Source organism: Mrakia frigida (genome assembly GCF_051309035.1).
Source record: "Mrakia frigida strain ATCC 22029 unplaced genomic scaffold BDY24scaffold_26, whole genome shotgun sequence".
NCBI lineage: Eukaryota > Fungi > Basidiomycota > Tremellomycetes > Cystofilobasidiales > Mrakiaceae > Mrakia > Mrakia frigida.
In genome coordinates, this window is record NW_027481255.1 from 271,469 (window position 1) to 286,235 (window position 14,767).

Here is a 14,767-nt window from a genome sequence, read left to right on the forward strand (position 1 = left end):
AGTGCATCAACTCCTCGAATATTCACAGAAAATAGCCCTCGTTCTCCTCCGAAGCTCCTCCATGCGATCCCTCCTTGAGCTCGCTTCAACCTTTCGAGCTCGTTCTTCCCTCAACCACACTCTGCTCGCCCAACATGTCTTTCAACGAGAAGAGTCACCTACCACACCCAGCTACCTCTTCTTCTTCATCGACATCGCAGAAGCAGGACGATGGTCCAAGCTCAAGTTCAACGAAGAGATCGTTTCCATGGATGAGGACCCTGCAGTTTGCCGTCGTTGCTGGCATTCTGGTTCATCTCTCTGGATGCAAGATTGGAAAGGTCAGCCTTATATTTTCATCCTTCTCGAGAGTTAACTCTGAACTCTGTAGAAACGGCGAAAAGAGGAAGGAGAAGAAGGACGAAGCTGACCGCGAGCTCAACCTTCCTTCCCTCATTTCCCTTTGCCCATCTCAGGCTCCTCGAGATCGCTTCTCCTCCGTCGACTGGCAGCCATGCCTGGATCATCCAGATTTCCTTTGTGGGACCCTTGAGTGAGTTGGATCTCTCTTGGTCGTCGAGGCTTCTCGAGCTGACCTCTCTCTCTCTCCCTCCCTCCCCTCCCTCCCTCCTCGCCCTCGTCTTCTCAGCGTTCCAACTGATTACTTCAACACCTCTTACGGAACCACCACTCTCGCTTTATCTAAGGCTCCTTTCACTAGTCATCCCTCTAAACGCATCGGGACCCTTTTCCTGAACCCTGGTGTGCGTTGAACGGACAGATGCTTCTACTGCTCCGGCGAGATCTGATCGTTTCTTCGTTTGCTATGATGGCACCAGGGACCGGGAGGATCCGGAAGAGACTTCACCTTCCGTCTGAAGTGGATGGAACTCCTCAAGGGTCGATACGACGTCGTTGGTGAGTTCAGAAACCTTGACGTCTACCGTTTTCAGCCCATCGCGTCGTCGTCCTGATCCCCATTCCTCTTTCCTCTCATCAGGTTTCGATCCTCGAGGAATCGCCAGAACGACCCCCCGAGTCGACTGCTTTGAATCAGCCGAGGAGTACGCCCTGTTCAAAAAATCTACCGTTCTTTCCCAATCCTTCAACATCCCTCCGAACGCCAACCTTACATGGCAGAGCCTCCTCGAGCAGAACAAGGAGCTTCGAGCTCTGAAGGAGGTGGAATTCACTCTCTGTGCTCAGAAGATGGGGACTGAGCTGGACTACATGGGAACTTCGACGGTGGTAAGGGATATCGAGCGGATGAGTGCGGTCTTGGTTCGTCTCGTTCTCTCCCTTCTCCCTCGTCTTCTCTTCGTCGCATTTCGTCGCTGACCACTTTTGCTTCCACTAGGACGGACCCGATGCTCCCATAAACTTCTACGGAGGATCCTACGGTACCATCGTCGGAGCCTATCTCGTCAACATGCTTCCCAAGAAGGCCGGTCGCGTCCTCATTGATGGAGTGGCTTCTTCGCCCCAGTAAGCCTGGTTGCTTACCGATCACCCTCACCTTGATCCAAAGCTAATCTTCAAACTTCTCACTCTCAGATGGGCCAACGTACGAGCCGACCTCATGATCTACGACTGGCTGGATAGCACGGAGTGAGTTCCAACAAAGGTCGCTCTCCTCGTTGCTTTGTTCGAATGACCATCTCGCCCTTTCCCTCCTTTCCAGCATCGCTGACTCTCTCCTCCTCGTCTCATTCGCAGAAATACCTTCGCCTGGTTCCTTCGAGACTGTGCCGCTGCTGGTCCTGAAGGATGTGCTCTCGCTCTGGAAACCGACAAGGACGCATCCGGTTCCGAGATCGAGCAGCGTCTCACCGCCTACCTCGACGAGCTCTACGTCAAACCTGTTGCTATCTCGGGTGGAGACGTTCCTGGTATTCTCTCCTCTGGATCTGCTCGATGTTCGTACCGTCCCTATTCGTCTGGTTTCCGACGTCTTTCGAAACTCTCTGCTCACCTTTTCATTCGTTCCTCCCTCTCAATCTCTCACTCTTCACTCTGTCTAGCTCGACTCTACGCCTCGACCAACGCTCCTCACTCCTGGGAACTTGTCGCTCAGCTATTCGCCGAAGCGATGTACAACTCGAACCCTCTCCCTCTCCACACTGCGACTCGAGCAGGAGCTGGAGGACTCCCCGTCGGCAATCCTGCTCCTGACGGCTACGTTCCTTCGGGACAGAGCGATCTCAGTCGTGCTGCTGTTGGATGTGCGGATGGGCCTTCAGCTGGGAACCGCTCGGACGGGCCTACTGCTGAAGAGATGAGCAAGGAGATGGTGAGGGTTATTCAAGAAAAGAGTATTCATTTCGGTGGATCGTGAGTTCAGCAGTCTTGTCGCTCGAACCGTCTGAATTGAACCGACTGACCTCAAATGTCTCTTTTTTTTGTCCTCAGCGTCGCTATCATTGAACCCGACGGAGGGTGAGCTCTCGTCCGACACGACGCGACCAGAGTCGTTCTCCGTCACTCACGCCTTCTCGTTTCCTGCTTCTTCAGCTGCGAGTTTTGGCCTCGCGGGGAACATCCTGAAGGTTTTCGATTCTCTGGGCCCTGGAACGTGAGTGCCATTCTCGTCTGTCGTGGCGATCTCTCGCTCTTCGACGACGAGACTGATCTTTCGACGTCTCGTTTCGACGCTCAGGCCACTCTTCGGACTCCCATGATGATCATCAGCAACACCGCCGATCCCATCACACCTCTGTCTTCCGGTCACGAAATCAACAACCTCATGGGGAACTCCTCTCGACTTTTGATCCAGAACTCGCCTGGTGAGTCCTCGACGACGGCGCGTCGACTTCTCGACCCAAAAACGTTCTCTGACCCCCCTTCTTCTTCCTTCATTTCCCAGGTCACTGCTCGTCGGGCGTGAGTAATTTTCCCCTTCTTACTCCATCGCTCAATCATCAACTGACTCTCCCTCGCTTTTTCGTTCCTCAGAGCACGTCCATTTGCACGCTCAAAGCGATCCAGGCCTACCTCCTCGAAGGTGAACTCCCCGAGGATGAGTCCCGCTGCGAGATCAACGACACCTTCTTCCCTTCTCCAGTCAACAAGGCCAACCTCCTCGAGGTCGAGCAGGCGATGAGCTCCGAAGAGACGGAGTTGCTGAGGATCGGGAGGGAGAGCGCGGTCGGTTGGACGAATCTTTTGATGGGCTGGTAGATTTTCCGTCGTCGTTGCACTCTCATCTTTTCCCTCAGCTCTGGATCTCATCTTGTTTCATCTCATCCTACCTCGGCTCTTTTCTTTCCAAGCGAAAAACTGGACGCGACGGGAACATGTGCTCCTCTCGTGTCTCTCTCTCGAACCGGATAGCCGAGCTCGTTGCCTCCCTTCCAACTTCCAGCCCTCCTCTCCCTCGCCTTCTCCTCACCAACTACATCTTCCCCAATCCCAACCTCTTCCTCTTCACTCCTTTTTTCAAACATGAACGAGAGTGTGCTTCAATCTATCGCTGGATCCGTCGGAGGAATGGGTGCCATGGTGAGTCTCCTCCTTCCCGACCATCCCAGCTCGACCTTCCTTCCTTCTCCTTTTGCGCTGGCTCACCACGTTTCTTCTGGTCTCGCTTTCACTTTTAGTGCATCACCTACCCTCTGGTCATCGCTTCTACTCGAGATGCTGTCGCCGATAAGCAGAAGGCCGTCGCCAAAGTTGAGGGAGAGCTCGAGAAGAAGGTGAGTTCATCGTCAGGTCGAGGCGAGGGTTGTGGTCGCAGAGCAAGGAGGTTTGAGAGCGTTGCTTTTGTCGAGCTTCAGCATACTTCGAGCGTTATAGGAGGGCCCGATGTCTCCTCTTCCTGCTAGAACGTCGAGGGAGTCAGCGAAGCTCGGGGGTGGAGAAGCAGGCGAGAGAGCAACATGTTTGGCCAGAGCTGACCTCCTCTCTCTTCTTCTTCGTTGCTTTCTTCAGTCCAAGAAGTCTCCTTACGACTCCACCATCGTCAAGATCTACACTGAGGAGGGTCTCGGAGGTCTCTACGCTGGATTGAGCTCGTCGGTAAGTCTTATCCATCGTCTCTGTTTGGGAAGTTGAGCTCGGGAGGGAAGAGGCCGTCCCTTCGTTCAGCCCTGCCGGAACGATCAAGCTCACCTCCCTTTTCCCTTTTCTTCTTGTAGCTTTTCGGTATCGGAGTCACCAACGCTGTTTACTGTTCGTCCCTATACCTCATCGCTTCCTTCGAGAGTGATTGAGCGCGGCGTGCTGACCATCTCCCCGCCCTTCTCTTCTTTCGCGTCTCCCCTCCCTTCCCCTCACATTACAGACTTCGCCTACTCCCTCAGCAGTGAAAGTGCTCGTGCCGCTGGAGGAGGACAGCTCACCGTCAAGCAGTCCATCCTCGCTGGTCTCATCGCTGGATCAGCTACGACCGTGAGCTCACCTCTCTTTCGTCCCTTTGCTCTTCACTCGACTCGCCCAAGCTTACTTATCGCACTTTTTGCTTCTCAGGTCATCACCAACCCTCTCTGGGTCGTGCAATCCCACCAATCCACTTCCACTCTTCTTCACCCTGGATCTCCTCGTCCTTCCATCCCCGACTCCGTTCGAGCGATCCTCAAGGTCGACGGTCCCGGAGGTCTCTTCAGAGGACTCAAGGCTGCTCTCATCTTGGTTACCAACCCTGTTCTTCAGGTCAGTCTCCTTACTCTCTTATTGAAACCCTTTCGACGTCCAATCGAAGAAGGAAAGGGAGACAATCGCTCCTCCGATGAACGAACTGACGCGTCGCGTCCTCTTTCTCTCCTTCTTCCTGCAGTACACCGCCTTCGAGCAGCTCAAGAACCTCCTTCTCGCTCAACGTCGGAAGGGAAAGGGAGGAGCTCTCGCCGTTCTCTCCGATCTCGATATCTTCGTTCTCGGAGCTTTGGCCAAGCTCTGTGCGTCTTTCCCTCTCTTTCTCTCCTCTCCCTTCTCTCCCTCCCTCTCCTTAAACTGACCCTCTCCTCTGTCCACTTCACCCCTTCACGTTCGATCTCGCTCAGTCGCCACCTCCCTCTCCTACCCTCTCGTTCTCCTCAAGTCCCGACTCGTTCGTCTCCCTCCCTCTCCCTCTCCCTCTCTCCTCCCTCCTCCCACGCCGCAACTGACCCCCCCCTCCGTCTCCTTCGATCGAACAGCAATCCGGTTCCCACGCCTACCCCTCCCTCTCAGCCGCTCTCCTCCACATCCTCAGGAAGGACGGTCCCGGTGGTGCGTTGTCGCGTCTTCACACATCTCCTTGCCCTCTCTTCTTCTTCCTTTCTGCTGACTACCGACTCTCGTCTCCCCCGCGTGTGTCTTTACCGCTCCAACAGGACTCTACAAGGGAATCACCACCAAACTCTTGCAGTCGGTGTTGACGGCGAGTTTCCTGTTCCTCGGGCACGCGAAGGTTTTGGAGGTGGTGAGGAAGGTGAGCGAGCATCCTTTTCCTTTTCCTTTCCTTTCCCTCTCGTTTTTTTTTTTCCCTTCCTCCTTTTTCTCTCCCCATCCCCCCCATCCGTTTTCTCACTTTCACGTCGTGTCGTGAACAAAAAAAAAACGCGCTGACTCCCTTTGTACTGTTCCCAATCTGTGGTCGATCAGATTCTCGCCGCCAAAGCTGCCTAGATGAACGAACACTCAAGGAGGAGGGGAGCGAGTATTAAGGAGGAGCTGGGTTTGGATAGATAGATACGCTAGCTTTTCGTTGCAGGGTTGTTCATGAGCTTTTTTTTTTCGTTCGTTTGGAAGAGGAGACCTTGCGAGAAGAGAAAAGGAGAAAATAAGGGATCGTATCATGGATTGGGAGAGGAAAGCAAGGACGAGCGAAGGGAAGCGAAGGAAGGAGAAGGGACGGGACGAGTCGCCCTGTCGAACGGGGGAGCGAGTTGAGGATGCAGGAGTTGAGAGTCAAGGTGGTGAACGATAGGAGGGAGGAGGTGGACGTGCTGATGGCGAAACGAAGACGAAGCGACACAAGGGAGGGAAGGAGAAGAGAACTTCAGCCCTCAGCCCTCCCTTCCTCTTCAATCACCCAATCGACCCCAATAGCTCCGAGCCCGTATCGAACTGCGTCGGGTCCCTATCTGTTCGTCCGCAAAAGGAAGGCGAAGGAAGCAAAGGTCAGTCCAAGTTTCTCGTCTCGTTCCGAAAGGTCAAAACGACGAAGCAGAAGAAGAGAAAGGAGTTGGGGAGGATCGGTGTGGGATCATTAAAGTATAAGCAAAGTTTTTCTGCAAGTGTTTGTTGTTAAGCAAGACTAATCGATATTTTTGATGTGTCTAATCATGTATGAGAGGGAGGGAGGGGGGAGGGAGGAGAGAGAGGGAAGGAGGGAGGGAGGGAGGGAGGAAGAGGAAACTCACGAGTTCGAAGGGAGCGAGAGGAAGAGCGACGAGAACGAGCGAAGAAGGGAGAAGAGTCAAGAGAAGCGGCTGAACGAGCGAAGAAGGGAGAAGAGTCAAGAGAAGCGGCTGGGCATTTGGTGAGCTGTAGGACGAGAACAGAGTAGAGAAGGGGGGGTCGAGGTTTGGGAGAAGAGAGGGAGGAGGAGAGAGAGAAGAGAGGATTTCGAAGAGAGGAGAAGGAGGTCAAGCCGTTGTGCCCTCTGTGACGGGCTCGGAGTCAAATTGATGAGGGTTCGGTAGAGATTCGGAGCTGATGAGAAGTAGCTCTATTCAACTGTCCCAGTGTGTCGCAGAATTTCTTCTCGAAGGTTGAGAACGAAAGAAAAGGAGGAGTAACGGAAGAGCGAAGAGATGGCTTCCTCGAGCTCGCTCGCTCTCTCCTCCCCAAACACCCACAATCCATCCACCATGGTCAGTCCTTGATCTTCTTTTGGTAGCTTGTACGAACGAGTACTGATCTATCTTCTGCTTTGATGTTTCCAGGCCACCAAATCCATTTCTAAATCGCACACGGTCGAGACTCAACATGAGGAGATGATTGTGAGCTCGTCGAACCCCTTCCCTTCCTTCCCTTCCTTCCCTCTCCCAGCTCCTCCCATCCTCTTTGACCTACTCTCTCTTTGACTCTACGAATCTAGATCAAGCTGACTCGTTGCATTCGTTTCATTCTCGATTAGCACGACGCTCAACTCGACTACTACGGCAAACGGCTCGCGACGTGTTCGTCCGACAAGACGATCCGAGTCTTTGACGTCGTAGATGGAGAACAGAAGGGTCAAGGAGACGTTCTCAGAGGGTAAGTTCAACGCATACACTCCACTTCTCCCTCTTCCCCGCTTCGCTCTTCCAGGAATCCATCTTGTTCTCCTTCGCTCGAGAGCTCACACCCCCTTCCTCCCCTCCCTCTGTCTCGTTCCCTCCCTCTCTCAGCCACACCGCCCCGATCTGGCAACTCTCCTGGGCTCACCCTTCCTTCGGTCCGATCCTCGCTTCCGCTTCCTACGATGGGAAAGTCTTCATCTGGAAGGAGAAGGGGAGGGCAGCACTGGGAGCTCCTCCGTCCAAGGCTGCTTCCAACGCTGCCAGAGTTGGAGCCGGTGCTGGTGGCAACGGAGCTGGGGAGAAGTGGGAGGTGATTAAGGAACATAACTTGCATGCTGCTAGTGGTGAGTTGTATGCGACTTTGGAGGGTGGGAGGAGGGAGGAGAGGGAAGGAGGAAGGAGAGGGAGAGCTGACCTCGACGTGGCATCTTCTTCCTTTCTAGTCAACTCGGTCGCTTGGGCTCCTTACGAGCATGGTCCTATTCTCGCTTGTGCTTCCAGCGATAGCAAAGTTTCCATCGTCACTTTTAACAGTTCGTTCCTCCTCCCAACTCAACCTTCTTCGTCTTCATCTCTCTTCACTCTCCCTTCCTTCCTTCGTTCGAGCTCACACGCCTCTCTCCTTCCCTCCCTCCCTCCCACCTGCCTCACCCCCACTCCCACCCTTGTTCCGCTCGCTCCTCTAGACGACGGCTCCACCGAATCCTTCGTCGCCATCGCCCACCCCATGGGAGCCACCTCCGTCTCGTGGGCTCCCTCCGTCGTCCCCGGTTCCCTCACTCGTCCAGCAGCTCCCGTCCCAGGAGGAGTCTCAGGTTCCGGTGCGGAGAACAAGCAGAAGAAGTTTGTGACGGGAGGGTGTGATTCCAAGGTCAAGATCTGGGGGTGGAGGTGAGTGAAGAGCGGGCTCGTTTGTTGGTTTCGAGAAGGGACGAGGAGGAGAGAGAGAGACGAGAGAGCTGATTCCTTTGCGCGTTCGTCTCCCACAGAGAGCAAGAACGAGAATGGGCCGTAGAGGACACGCTCGACAAGCACACCGACTGGGTTCGAGACGTCGCGTGGGCGCCCAACATTGGGCTTCCTACGTCCTACATCGCTTCTTGTTCGCAGGTGAGTCGCCTCTCTTCCTTTCTTTCTCCTCGAGCCTCTCTGCCTCTTCTCATCGTTCTTGTTCTCGTTACGTTTTCTCACCCTATCCCCTTCCTTTCCTTTCTTTCTCCTCTTCTTCCCTCTTTTCTTTCAATCGCAGGATCGAACCGTCCTCATCCACACCCGCTCTACCCCTACCTCCCCCTGGCTCACCACCTCCCTTCTCCCCGAAGGAGAAACCTTCCCTGAAGTCGTCTGGCGGGTCAGCTGGTCGCTCGCGGGGAACGTGCTGGCGGTTAGCGGGGGGGACGGGAAGGTTAGTTTGTGGAAGGAGAAGGGGGGGGCGGGAGGGGGTTGGGAGTGCGTTAGTGAGATGAGTGGTTAGATAGCTGAGGAGAGAGGGGATTTTGATGTGCGTCTGCTTGTGATGGTTTGGATGGGGGAGGTGGAAAGGAGAGAGAGGGAGAGAGAGAGAGAGAGAGAGGGAGGGGACGCGTTCGAAGGACGACGAGAACGAGAGGACTCGTCCTTCGTTCTCGAACGAACCGAACGTGAACGAAAGGAACGAAATCCGCCCTGGAAGTAGCTCAGTCGGAGTCGACGTCGAGCAGATCTTTCCTTCGAGCGGTCTGCTCCTCTTCTCTCTTCCCTCTCCCGCTCTCCCTTTCTCTCTCCCTCCCTCTCCCTCTCCCTCCCTCTCCCTCTCCCAAACAAAAAAAAAACAGATCTTCTTTTGTATAACCACCCGAATCAAAACAAAAACAAACTAGACTGCTTAAAAAAACAACCCAGCCCAATCCCAAACCCACCCTCGTCCTTCTTGAGAATTAACCAGAGTTGTCCGCACACGAAAACGGCGAGCCGACGGTCCCTTCGTTGAACGAGTCTTGGATCGAGAGGACACAACCGTAGAATCCTGAGTGGGAGCGAAACGGGGTGAGCAAGGGCGGAGGAAGAAGGGAGTCAGTTTGTGGGGAGGGAACGAGGGAAGGAAAGCGGGAGCGGGAGCGGGAGACGGGAACGAACCAGCAACGAAGATGAAGGATCCGACGACGATCATCATGTAGGCGTTGGCGTGGAGGAACTGCGGGAAACGAAGGAATAGAAGAGGGAGGGGAGTCAGTTTTCGGAGGGAGGAGGGGAAGGAAGAACGAGATGGAGGGAGAGGGAAAGAAAGAGAACGCGACGAACCTTGTTGGTCCATCTTCGAGCACCAACCCGCTCTCCAGACTTCTTCTTCTCGTTGTCGTCGAAGAGCCACATGAATCCGCTGTGTTTTTGGAGAAGGAAAGAGGAAAAGAGGGAGAGACGTGGGGTTGGTTCGAGAGTTGGAGAGGGGGAAGAAGATGAATGGAGAAGGAGAGGAAGACGAACAAGAGAGTGATACAGAAGAAGGAAGCGAAGACGGCTCCGATGAGACCGATGAGATCGTCGAAGAAGGGGATGACCTTCGAGCGGGAAAAGAAAGGAACGAAGGTCAGCAACGCGTCGCATGGAGTCGACGAGAGAAGGAGGGAGAAAAGACGAACCTCGGCGATGATGAACGAGAACGAAACGACTCCAACACAGAGGGAGATCCAAGTGATCCAGTGGGTAGGGGTGGAGTGTTGGAGATGGTGAGATCCTCGGAGGAGACGAACAAAGCAGAACTTGATGGCGAGATCTGGGGAAGAATCAACGAGGTCAGAAGCGGAGAAGGCTGAGAGTGAAGATTAAATAAGGAAAATACGAACGAGAGTAGATGATAGGAGAGGCGAGAAGTCCGGGGATGGCGATTCCTGGAGGAGGGAACGGCAAAAGGGAGGAAAGCAGCTCAGCGTCGTTCTCGAGGAGTTTCAAGCGGGGAGAAGTCGAACGAACCGTAAGCGATCTTCTTGATGAGAGGTCCAGCGGATCCGAGAGCGGGCGAAGCGATGTACTGTCCACAGTAGAACCAGAGGACGGTCTGTGAAAAGGAAGAAGGATGATGAGCGACGAAGGCTCGAAGACGGTACTGTTTGGAAAGAGAACGGACAGAGATGGTGACGTAGAGAATGATGGCGAATCCCTGAGCGCAGAACATGGCCTGGTGTGAGGAAAAACGATGGAGACGAAGAATCAGCTCGGACGGTCAAGACGACGCGCGACGAGGGATACGTAGAATCACAACGAACCTTGTTGTAGTCAAGAGGGTTCTTCATCTCAGCGATGATAGAGAAGTATCCGGGAGATCCTCCGTAAGCCTGTCAAGATCGAGGTTGAAAGTGAAACGTGAGAGAGATCAGCGACGCGACGCGACGAAGGGAACGGAGAGCGAGAATGAGCTCGAGCCAGAGGGAGAGAGCAGAGCTCTAAGAGATGAAGCTGATGCTACTTACGAAGAGAATGTTGACAACCGCAACCATAGCGTCTCCGAAGTTGGGATTGTTGAATGCTTTAAGCTCCTTGTCGAAAGGTCCTGCTGGCGCTTGAGGGGGTCGGTCTGAGATTCCACAGGCGATGGTAACGATGAAGATAGCTGGGAGAATGCAGCAGATACCGACCCATCCCATCCAGGAGATCTGCTTGAAAGCTACGAGTTCAGCGAAGGAAGAGACGCGGGGCGTCAGCTAAGGGCGGGAGCGGGAGCGAAGGGAGAAGAGTTTTACGAACTCCTAGCGGATCCGAGAACTCCAACGATGACAGCTGCTGTCACAGTAAAAGCGACAGTGCAGGTAGCGTGTCCGCTGGAAATTTGAGAAGGAGCCAGGGCGAGATCGAGTCAGCGAAAGAAGATAAAAGAGAGACGGACGGAGGGGAGCGGGAAGGCGAAGAGGGGAAGGAGGACGAACGTGACAGCGTTGAGAGCAATAGAGGTAGCGAGCATTCCACTAGCAGCGTTGAAACACTGGTAGAGCCTGGTAGGAGGGCAAAAAATCGAGCATTCAAGGAGGGAAGAAAGGTCGGCCGATCAGTTTCGACTTCGTCTCTCTTCGCCCTCCTTCGTTCTCTTCTAGAAACGAGGCTCACCAGTAGCACCATCCAAGCACCTCTCTTCCAATCACTCCTCCCATTACGAATCCGACGTCTGCAGATTCCAGATGGGTCGTGGTCAGAACTTGATTTTTCGTCCTGCTCGACGCGTTCAGGAAGAGACAAGGGGAGCTCGAAAGGAGTATACTTACCTCCGACGCTATGCACTCCTGCGTAACGATTACGGAATCTACCAATCTCGTAGTCTCCGTAGGTACTATGGTCGCCGACGAGATGAGGGACGACGCGAGAGAGAAGCAGCGAGGGAGGTCAGCACTCTAGTCCGTCTCAGCGGCAGCTTCTCCTCCGTACTCACGTAATGATCCCCAGGAAGATAACAAGGAGAATCCCAGGAACGTATCCAAGAGTGTTCATGGTGTTGGGCAGACTCAGCACTCCCAAACTGATGGGACGAGAAGAGAGGAGAGAGGGAGGTCGGTCGTCAGCCTGGAGGAGCTCGAGCTCGCGCCTATCTATGGACTGACTCACCCAATCTGCGATTTCATCATGAGAACCAAAGCTGCTGGCCAGGAGACTCCTCTGTAATCTGGAGATCCTTCGACCGAATCAGAGAAAACGTCGTCGACAGCGATCGATTTAACCGTGTACTTTGTCTTTTCAGGACGAGAGGTCGAGGGAGTTCCTGAGGCACCGTTCTTCTCAGCGTCCAGGTTGGCGAGGTTCTTCTCCGCTTCGAGGGAGGTAGGAGTGACTGTCCGAGACGCTTCGGCTGAGCTGTCGGCCATTTTGAGGGAGAAGATGGAGGAAGGAGGAGGGAGAGGAGGAGAGCGCGGAGAAGAGAGAGCTAGACGGAGAGGTCGAAAGGGCAGGTGGTGGTTGGGAGGTCGGCAGTTGACTTGAAAGCGTTGGGAAAAAAAGACGGGGGACGGAAAAAGAAGACTAGCGAAGGGGCCGCAGACAGCAAATCTGTGGAAGGATTTGATCCTCGAGCATTTGATGGGAGGTTCAGAGTTGAAAGACTCGACGTGGCTCCCCTCCCTTTTCCCCGTTCACCCCGATCGATCTCGTTTTAATCTTCGCCATGCTACTCACCTCCCACCATATCTACAACTCGGTGCTAGATGTCTGCTATCAGAAAGTCGGTGCGAACCGAAGAGAAGTGCGAGCTCGTCAACAGAGCTCAAGACGAGGCGCGACGCGTCCCTACTGTGACTTTCTTCTCGCTCCTGTTCCTTGCACTACTCCCTGACGTCGCCCTGGTGACCAGTCAAAGCGATCAATCGACTCCGCCCCGCTATACCAACCGCTGACCTGGCTCTCACCGTTCGAGCTGTCCTTCGTCGGCGAACAGAAAAAGATCAGAGAGGAAAAAAAGCCAGCAGTCGACGAAGAAGTCCGAAAATCTGGCTTCGTCGTCACTTGACTTTGGAGAGTGTCAGTAGCGCTGAACAGGCCGACGAGGTCAGGTTGGGGGCATCTGAAGCTCGACGGGCCTCTCTCGTGCGTTCCAAACCTGAGTCGGTCGCGGCTGGAGAAGACGTCGCCCTGTCGCTTTTCCCTGCAGTGGAAAATGATGTCGAAGATCCTGGTATACGAACCAAGCTGTTTGTTTCGACGACGTCGTTCAACAGATCGTCAAGGAAAAGGAAAAGCTGCTCTGAGAGCCACCCGCGTCGCCAAAACTCCTCCTCTCCCTTTCTCCTTTTTTTTGGCCACGAGCCAGCTTATCTCTCGTTGGAGATGCTTGTTGGTCTCAGCGGCTCTTGAAGGTCTTTACCAAGCAAGATCCTGTGGAGGTGGTGGAGGTGGGAGGAGGAGAATTTGAGAGAAGGGGTAAGAGTCAAATCGAGTTGTTGAGCTCGGACTTTTGAATCCGACGGGCCCAAACCACGCCGCAAAAGGCTCTTGAAGTTTTCATCTCTCCTCTCTTCTGTGTTCCGACTCGACTCGACGAGGTAGTTGCTCTAGGTATACTGGTAGAGGGAAAGGGCCGAGACGAGACAGTCGCGCTCGAAGGATGATCTATTTGCGTCCGGTTTCGCTTGGGCAGATGGAGAGGACGACGCGTCAAGAGCCAGAATCTAGATCTCGCGAGCAGAGGAGATCAGCTTTAAATATCGTTCTAAAGTAAGAGAGAGCATGAGCAGAGCAAAGAAAGTAAAGGAGCAGATAGCGAGAGCAGAGAGGAAGAACGACAAGGGAGCTCGACGGAACCACCTGAGTTTTGTTTGGTGGACAAAGGAAGATGCAGTTTGAGCTGGGACTGAGGATGAAATGTTGCCGGTGGCGTAGGAGAGGGTCTTGAAGAAGAGGCGAGGCGAGGAGGAAGAAGGTGGGGCGGAGTTGAGTAGGAGGAGGAGGAGCGACGCGTGTTGAAGATGATCCTGTAGCGAGTCGAAGCGAAAAACGGAAACGAAGACAATGAGCTCACAGCCAGACTCGGCCCAAGAATATTAAGCCATCAACTCACCTCAAAGCTCAACTTCAACAGCAACAGCAAAGACCCTTCGCCAGGGCTCAATCTCTCCAAACGTCCTCACCACCTCCTCCGTCTCCCTCTTCTCCTCCTCCGACCCAACAACCAGCACCAGCGAGCCAGCCTGCATCGTATCCAGCCCGTAGAGGATATCCCTGCCTGCGATGTCATCCAGGGCGCACCGGAGGTCGGGAGAGGCCAAGCAGAAGAGGGAAGCGACGTGAAGGCGGACGACGCGTCTCCGAGCCAGGGAGGGCGGTGGTAGAGCTGCTAGCCGAAGACCCTCCCGAGGCTCAGACCATGGAAGTCCTCCCTTGAGATCGACCTGTTCCAGTCGTGTCCATCCAGCGAGAGAAGATCGACCGATCGTGACCCAACGCGTTCCTTTGAAGGGTCGACGAAGGATGTTCCAGTGGCAGCGGACGGGGTTGAGTAGGGGGAGGAGGTGGCGATCGAGAGAGTCGACTTTCCCTCTGATGGAGTGGGGGAGAGAAAGATGGAGGGTCGCGAGGGGGATGGATGTTGCTTCGACGAGTCGGGAGGGAGACAGCCTGGTTGTCATAGGGAAGGAGTCGAGAGTGATGGAGAGGGTTTGGATTTGGGACAGGGAGAGGAGAAGGTTGATTCTTGAGGCAGGAGGAGAGCTCTGTAGTGCAAGCAAGTCGATATTTGAGGTCAGCAGCTGGAAGAGGAAGAGAAGGTGGGAAACAAGAGATGGATCGATCGAGCTCACCCTCGTCCTCCTTCCTTCCTCCGGTTTGACTTCCCTCTGGCAGAAGAGCTTCTTCAACGAATCCAACGACTCTACGGTCACCGAGCGATACAGATCCGGAGCCGTCGCTGCCAGAAAGTCGTACGAGACTCGTCCTAGGACGGCGAGAGTCGAGGGATCTGCTTCCTTCACGATGAGAAGGAGGACCTCCCATGGCAAGCGACGAGGAGGGAGCTGGCAGAGAAGAGGGAACGAGGGTCAGCCGGAAAGTCCCAGTAGGATGATAGAGAGGGAGGAACTACATTTGACATATCTCCTGGCTCAGAGAGGAGGGAGGTGAAGATGCTTCAAAGA

General features: G+C 54.4%; 5 protein-coding genes across 5 annotated transcripts; 3 read left to right on the forward strand and 2 right to left on the reverse strand.

The window, feature by feature from the left end:
- The first annotated feature begins 72 nt into the window (after positions 1-72).
- On the forward strand, positions 73-3,344 carry BDY24DRAFT_396557 (TAP-like protein-domain-containing protein). The gene is made up of 14 exons (XM_076641458.1): positions 73-320; positions 456-532; positions 629-743; positions 819-897; positions 980-1,260; positions 1,337-1,464; positions 1,534-1,587; positions 1,696-1,895; positions 2,001-2,310; positions 2,389-2,415; positions 2,491-2,551; positions 2,636-2,762; positions 2,843-2,859; positions 2,932-3,344. The coding sequence occupies exons 1-14, from the start codon at positions 135-137 to the stop codon at positions 3,154-3,156; spliced, it is 1,887 nt and encodes a 628-aa protein (XP_076494539.1). The 5' UTR covers positions 73-134; the 3' UTR covers positions 3,157-3,344.
- Positions 3,334-5,694, forward strand: BDY24DRAFT_396559 (peroxisomal membrane protein). The gene is made up of 11 exons (XM_076641459.1): positions 3,334-3,477; positions 3,576-3,671; positions 3,907-3,993; positions 4,113-4,146; positions 4,259-4,365; positions 4,444-4,626; positions 4,751-4,871; positions 4,977-5,023; positions 5,112-5,184; positions 5,289-5,386; positions 5,560-5,694. Exons 1-11 carry the CDS (start codon positions 3,421-3,423, stop codon positions 5,581-5,583), a joined length of 927 nt encoding a protein of 308 aa, XP_076494540.1. The 5' UTR covers positions 3,334-3,420; the 3' UTR covers positions 5,584-5,694.
- A 583-nt stretch (positions 5,695-6,277) lies between these two features.
- Positions 6,278-8,835, forward strand: SEC13 (GTPase-activating protein SEC13). Its single transcript, XM_076641460.1, has 8 exons — positions 6,278-6,773; positions 6,846-6,902; positions 7,040-7,158; positions 7,293-7,528; positions 7,628-7,717; positions 7,871-8,075; positions 8,174-8,294; positions 8,434-8,835. The coding sequence occupies exons 1-8, from the start codon at positions 6,714-6,716 to the stop codon at positions 8,656-8,658; spliced, it is 1,113 nt and encodes a 370-aa protein (XP_076494541.1). The 5' UTR covers positions 6,278-6,713; the 3' UTR covers positions 8,659-8,835.
- Positions 8,836-8,909: 74 nt separating this feature from the next.
- BDY24DRAFT_396574 (transmembrane amino acid transporter protein-domain-containing protein) lies at positions 8,910-12,220 on the reverse strand. The gene is made up of 15 exons (XM_076641461.1): positions 11,754-12,220; positions 11,581-11,667; positions 11,417-11,481; positions 11,262-11,319; positions 11,084-11,149; positions 10,905-10,978; positions 10,631-10,824; positions 10,427-10,495; positions 10,288-10,338; positions 10,134-10,218; positions 10,007-10,051; positions 9,648-9,936; positions 9,465-9,543; positions 9,300-9,357; positions 8,910-9,189 (listed from the first exon to the last, which is right to left on the reverse strand). The coding sequence occupies exons 1-15, from the start codon at positions 12,008-12,010 to the stop codon at positions 9,101-9,103; spliced, it is 1,566 nt and encodes a 521-aa protein (XP_076494542.1). The 5' UTR covers positions 12,011-12,220; the 3' UTR covers positions 8,910-9,100.
- Positions 12,221-13,696: 1,476 nt separating this feature from the next.
- BDY24DRAFT_417171 (uncharacterized protein) lies at positions 13,697-14,724 on the reverse strand (the record flags this gene model as incomplete). Its single annotated transcript, XM_076643679.1, has 3 exons — positions 13,697-14,347; positions 14,435-14,647; positions 14,716-14,724. The coding sequence occupies 3 exons, from the start codon at positions 14,722-14,724 to the stop codon at positions 13,697-13,699; spliced, it is 873 nt and encodes a 290-aa protein (XP_076494543.1).
- Positions 14,725-14,767: the final 43 nt, after the last annotated feature.

What these genes read in the sequence shown, in the direction of transcription:
- BDY24DRAFT_396557 (XM_076641458.1), top strand. Translation starts at nt 135, where the DNA reads ATGTCTTTCAACGAGAAGAGTCACCTACCACACCCAGCTACCTCTTCT. An exon ending in CTGGATGCAAGATTGGAAAG is followed by an intron (nt 321 to 455) that starts GTCAGCCTTATA and finishes TGCCCATCTCAG; the next exon opens with GCTCCTCGAGATCGCTTCTC. An exon ending in GACTGGCTGGATAGCACGGA is followed by an intron (nt 1,588 to 1,695) that starts GTGAGTTCCAAC and finishes TCTCATTCGCAG; the next exon opens with AAATACCTTCGCCTGGTTCC.
- SEC13 (XM_076641460.1), top strand. Translation starts at nt 6,714, where the DNA reads ATGGCTTCCTCGAGCTCGCTCGCTCTCTCCTCCCCAAACACCCACAAT. An exon ending in CTCAACATGAGGAGATGATT is followed by an intron (nt 6,903 to 7,039) that starts GTGAGCTCGTCG and finishes ATTCTCGATTAG; the next exon opens with CACGACGCTCAACTCGACTA. An exon ending in TTCCATCGTCACTTTTAACA is followed by an intron (nt 7,718 to 7,870) that starts GTTCGTTCCTCC and finishes TCGCTCCTCTAG; the next exon opens with ACGACGGCTCCACCGAATCC.
- BDY24DRAFT_396559 (XM_076641459.1), top strand. Translation starts at nt 3,421, where the DNA reads ATGAACGAGAGTGTGCTTCAATCTATCGCTGGATCCGTCGGAGGAATG. An exon ending in AGGGAGAGCTCGAGAAGAAG is followed by an intron (nt 3,672 to 3,906) that starts GTGAGTTCATCG and finishes TGCTTTCTTCAG; the next exon opens with TCCAAGAAGTCTCCTTACGA. An exon ending in TTACCAACCCTGTTCTTCAG is followed by an intron (nt 4,627 to 4,750) that starts GTCAGTCTCCTT and finishes TTCTTCCTGCAG; the next exon opens with TACACCGCCTTCGAGCAGCT.
- BDY24DRAFT_396574 (XM_076641461.1), bottom strand. Translation starts at nt 12,010, where the DNA reads ATGGCCGACAGCTCAGCCGAAGCGTCTCGGACAGTCACTCCTACCTCC. An exon ending in TTCTCTACGTCACCATCTCT is followed by an intron (nt 10,219 to 10,287) that starts GTCCGTTCTCTT and finishes TCCTTTTCACAG; the next exon opens with ACCGTCCTCTGGTTCTACTG. An exon ending in CATCAAGAAGATCGCTTACG is followed by an intron (nt 10,052 to 10,133) that starts GTTCGTTCGACT and finishes TCCCTCCTCCAG; the next exon opens with GAATCGCCATCCCCGGACTT.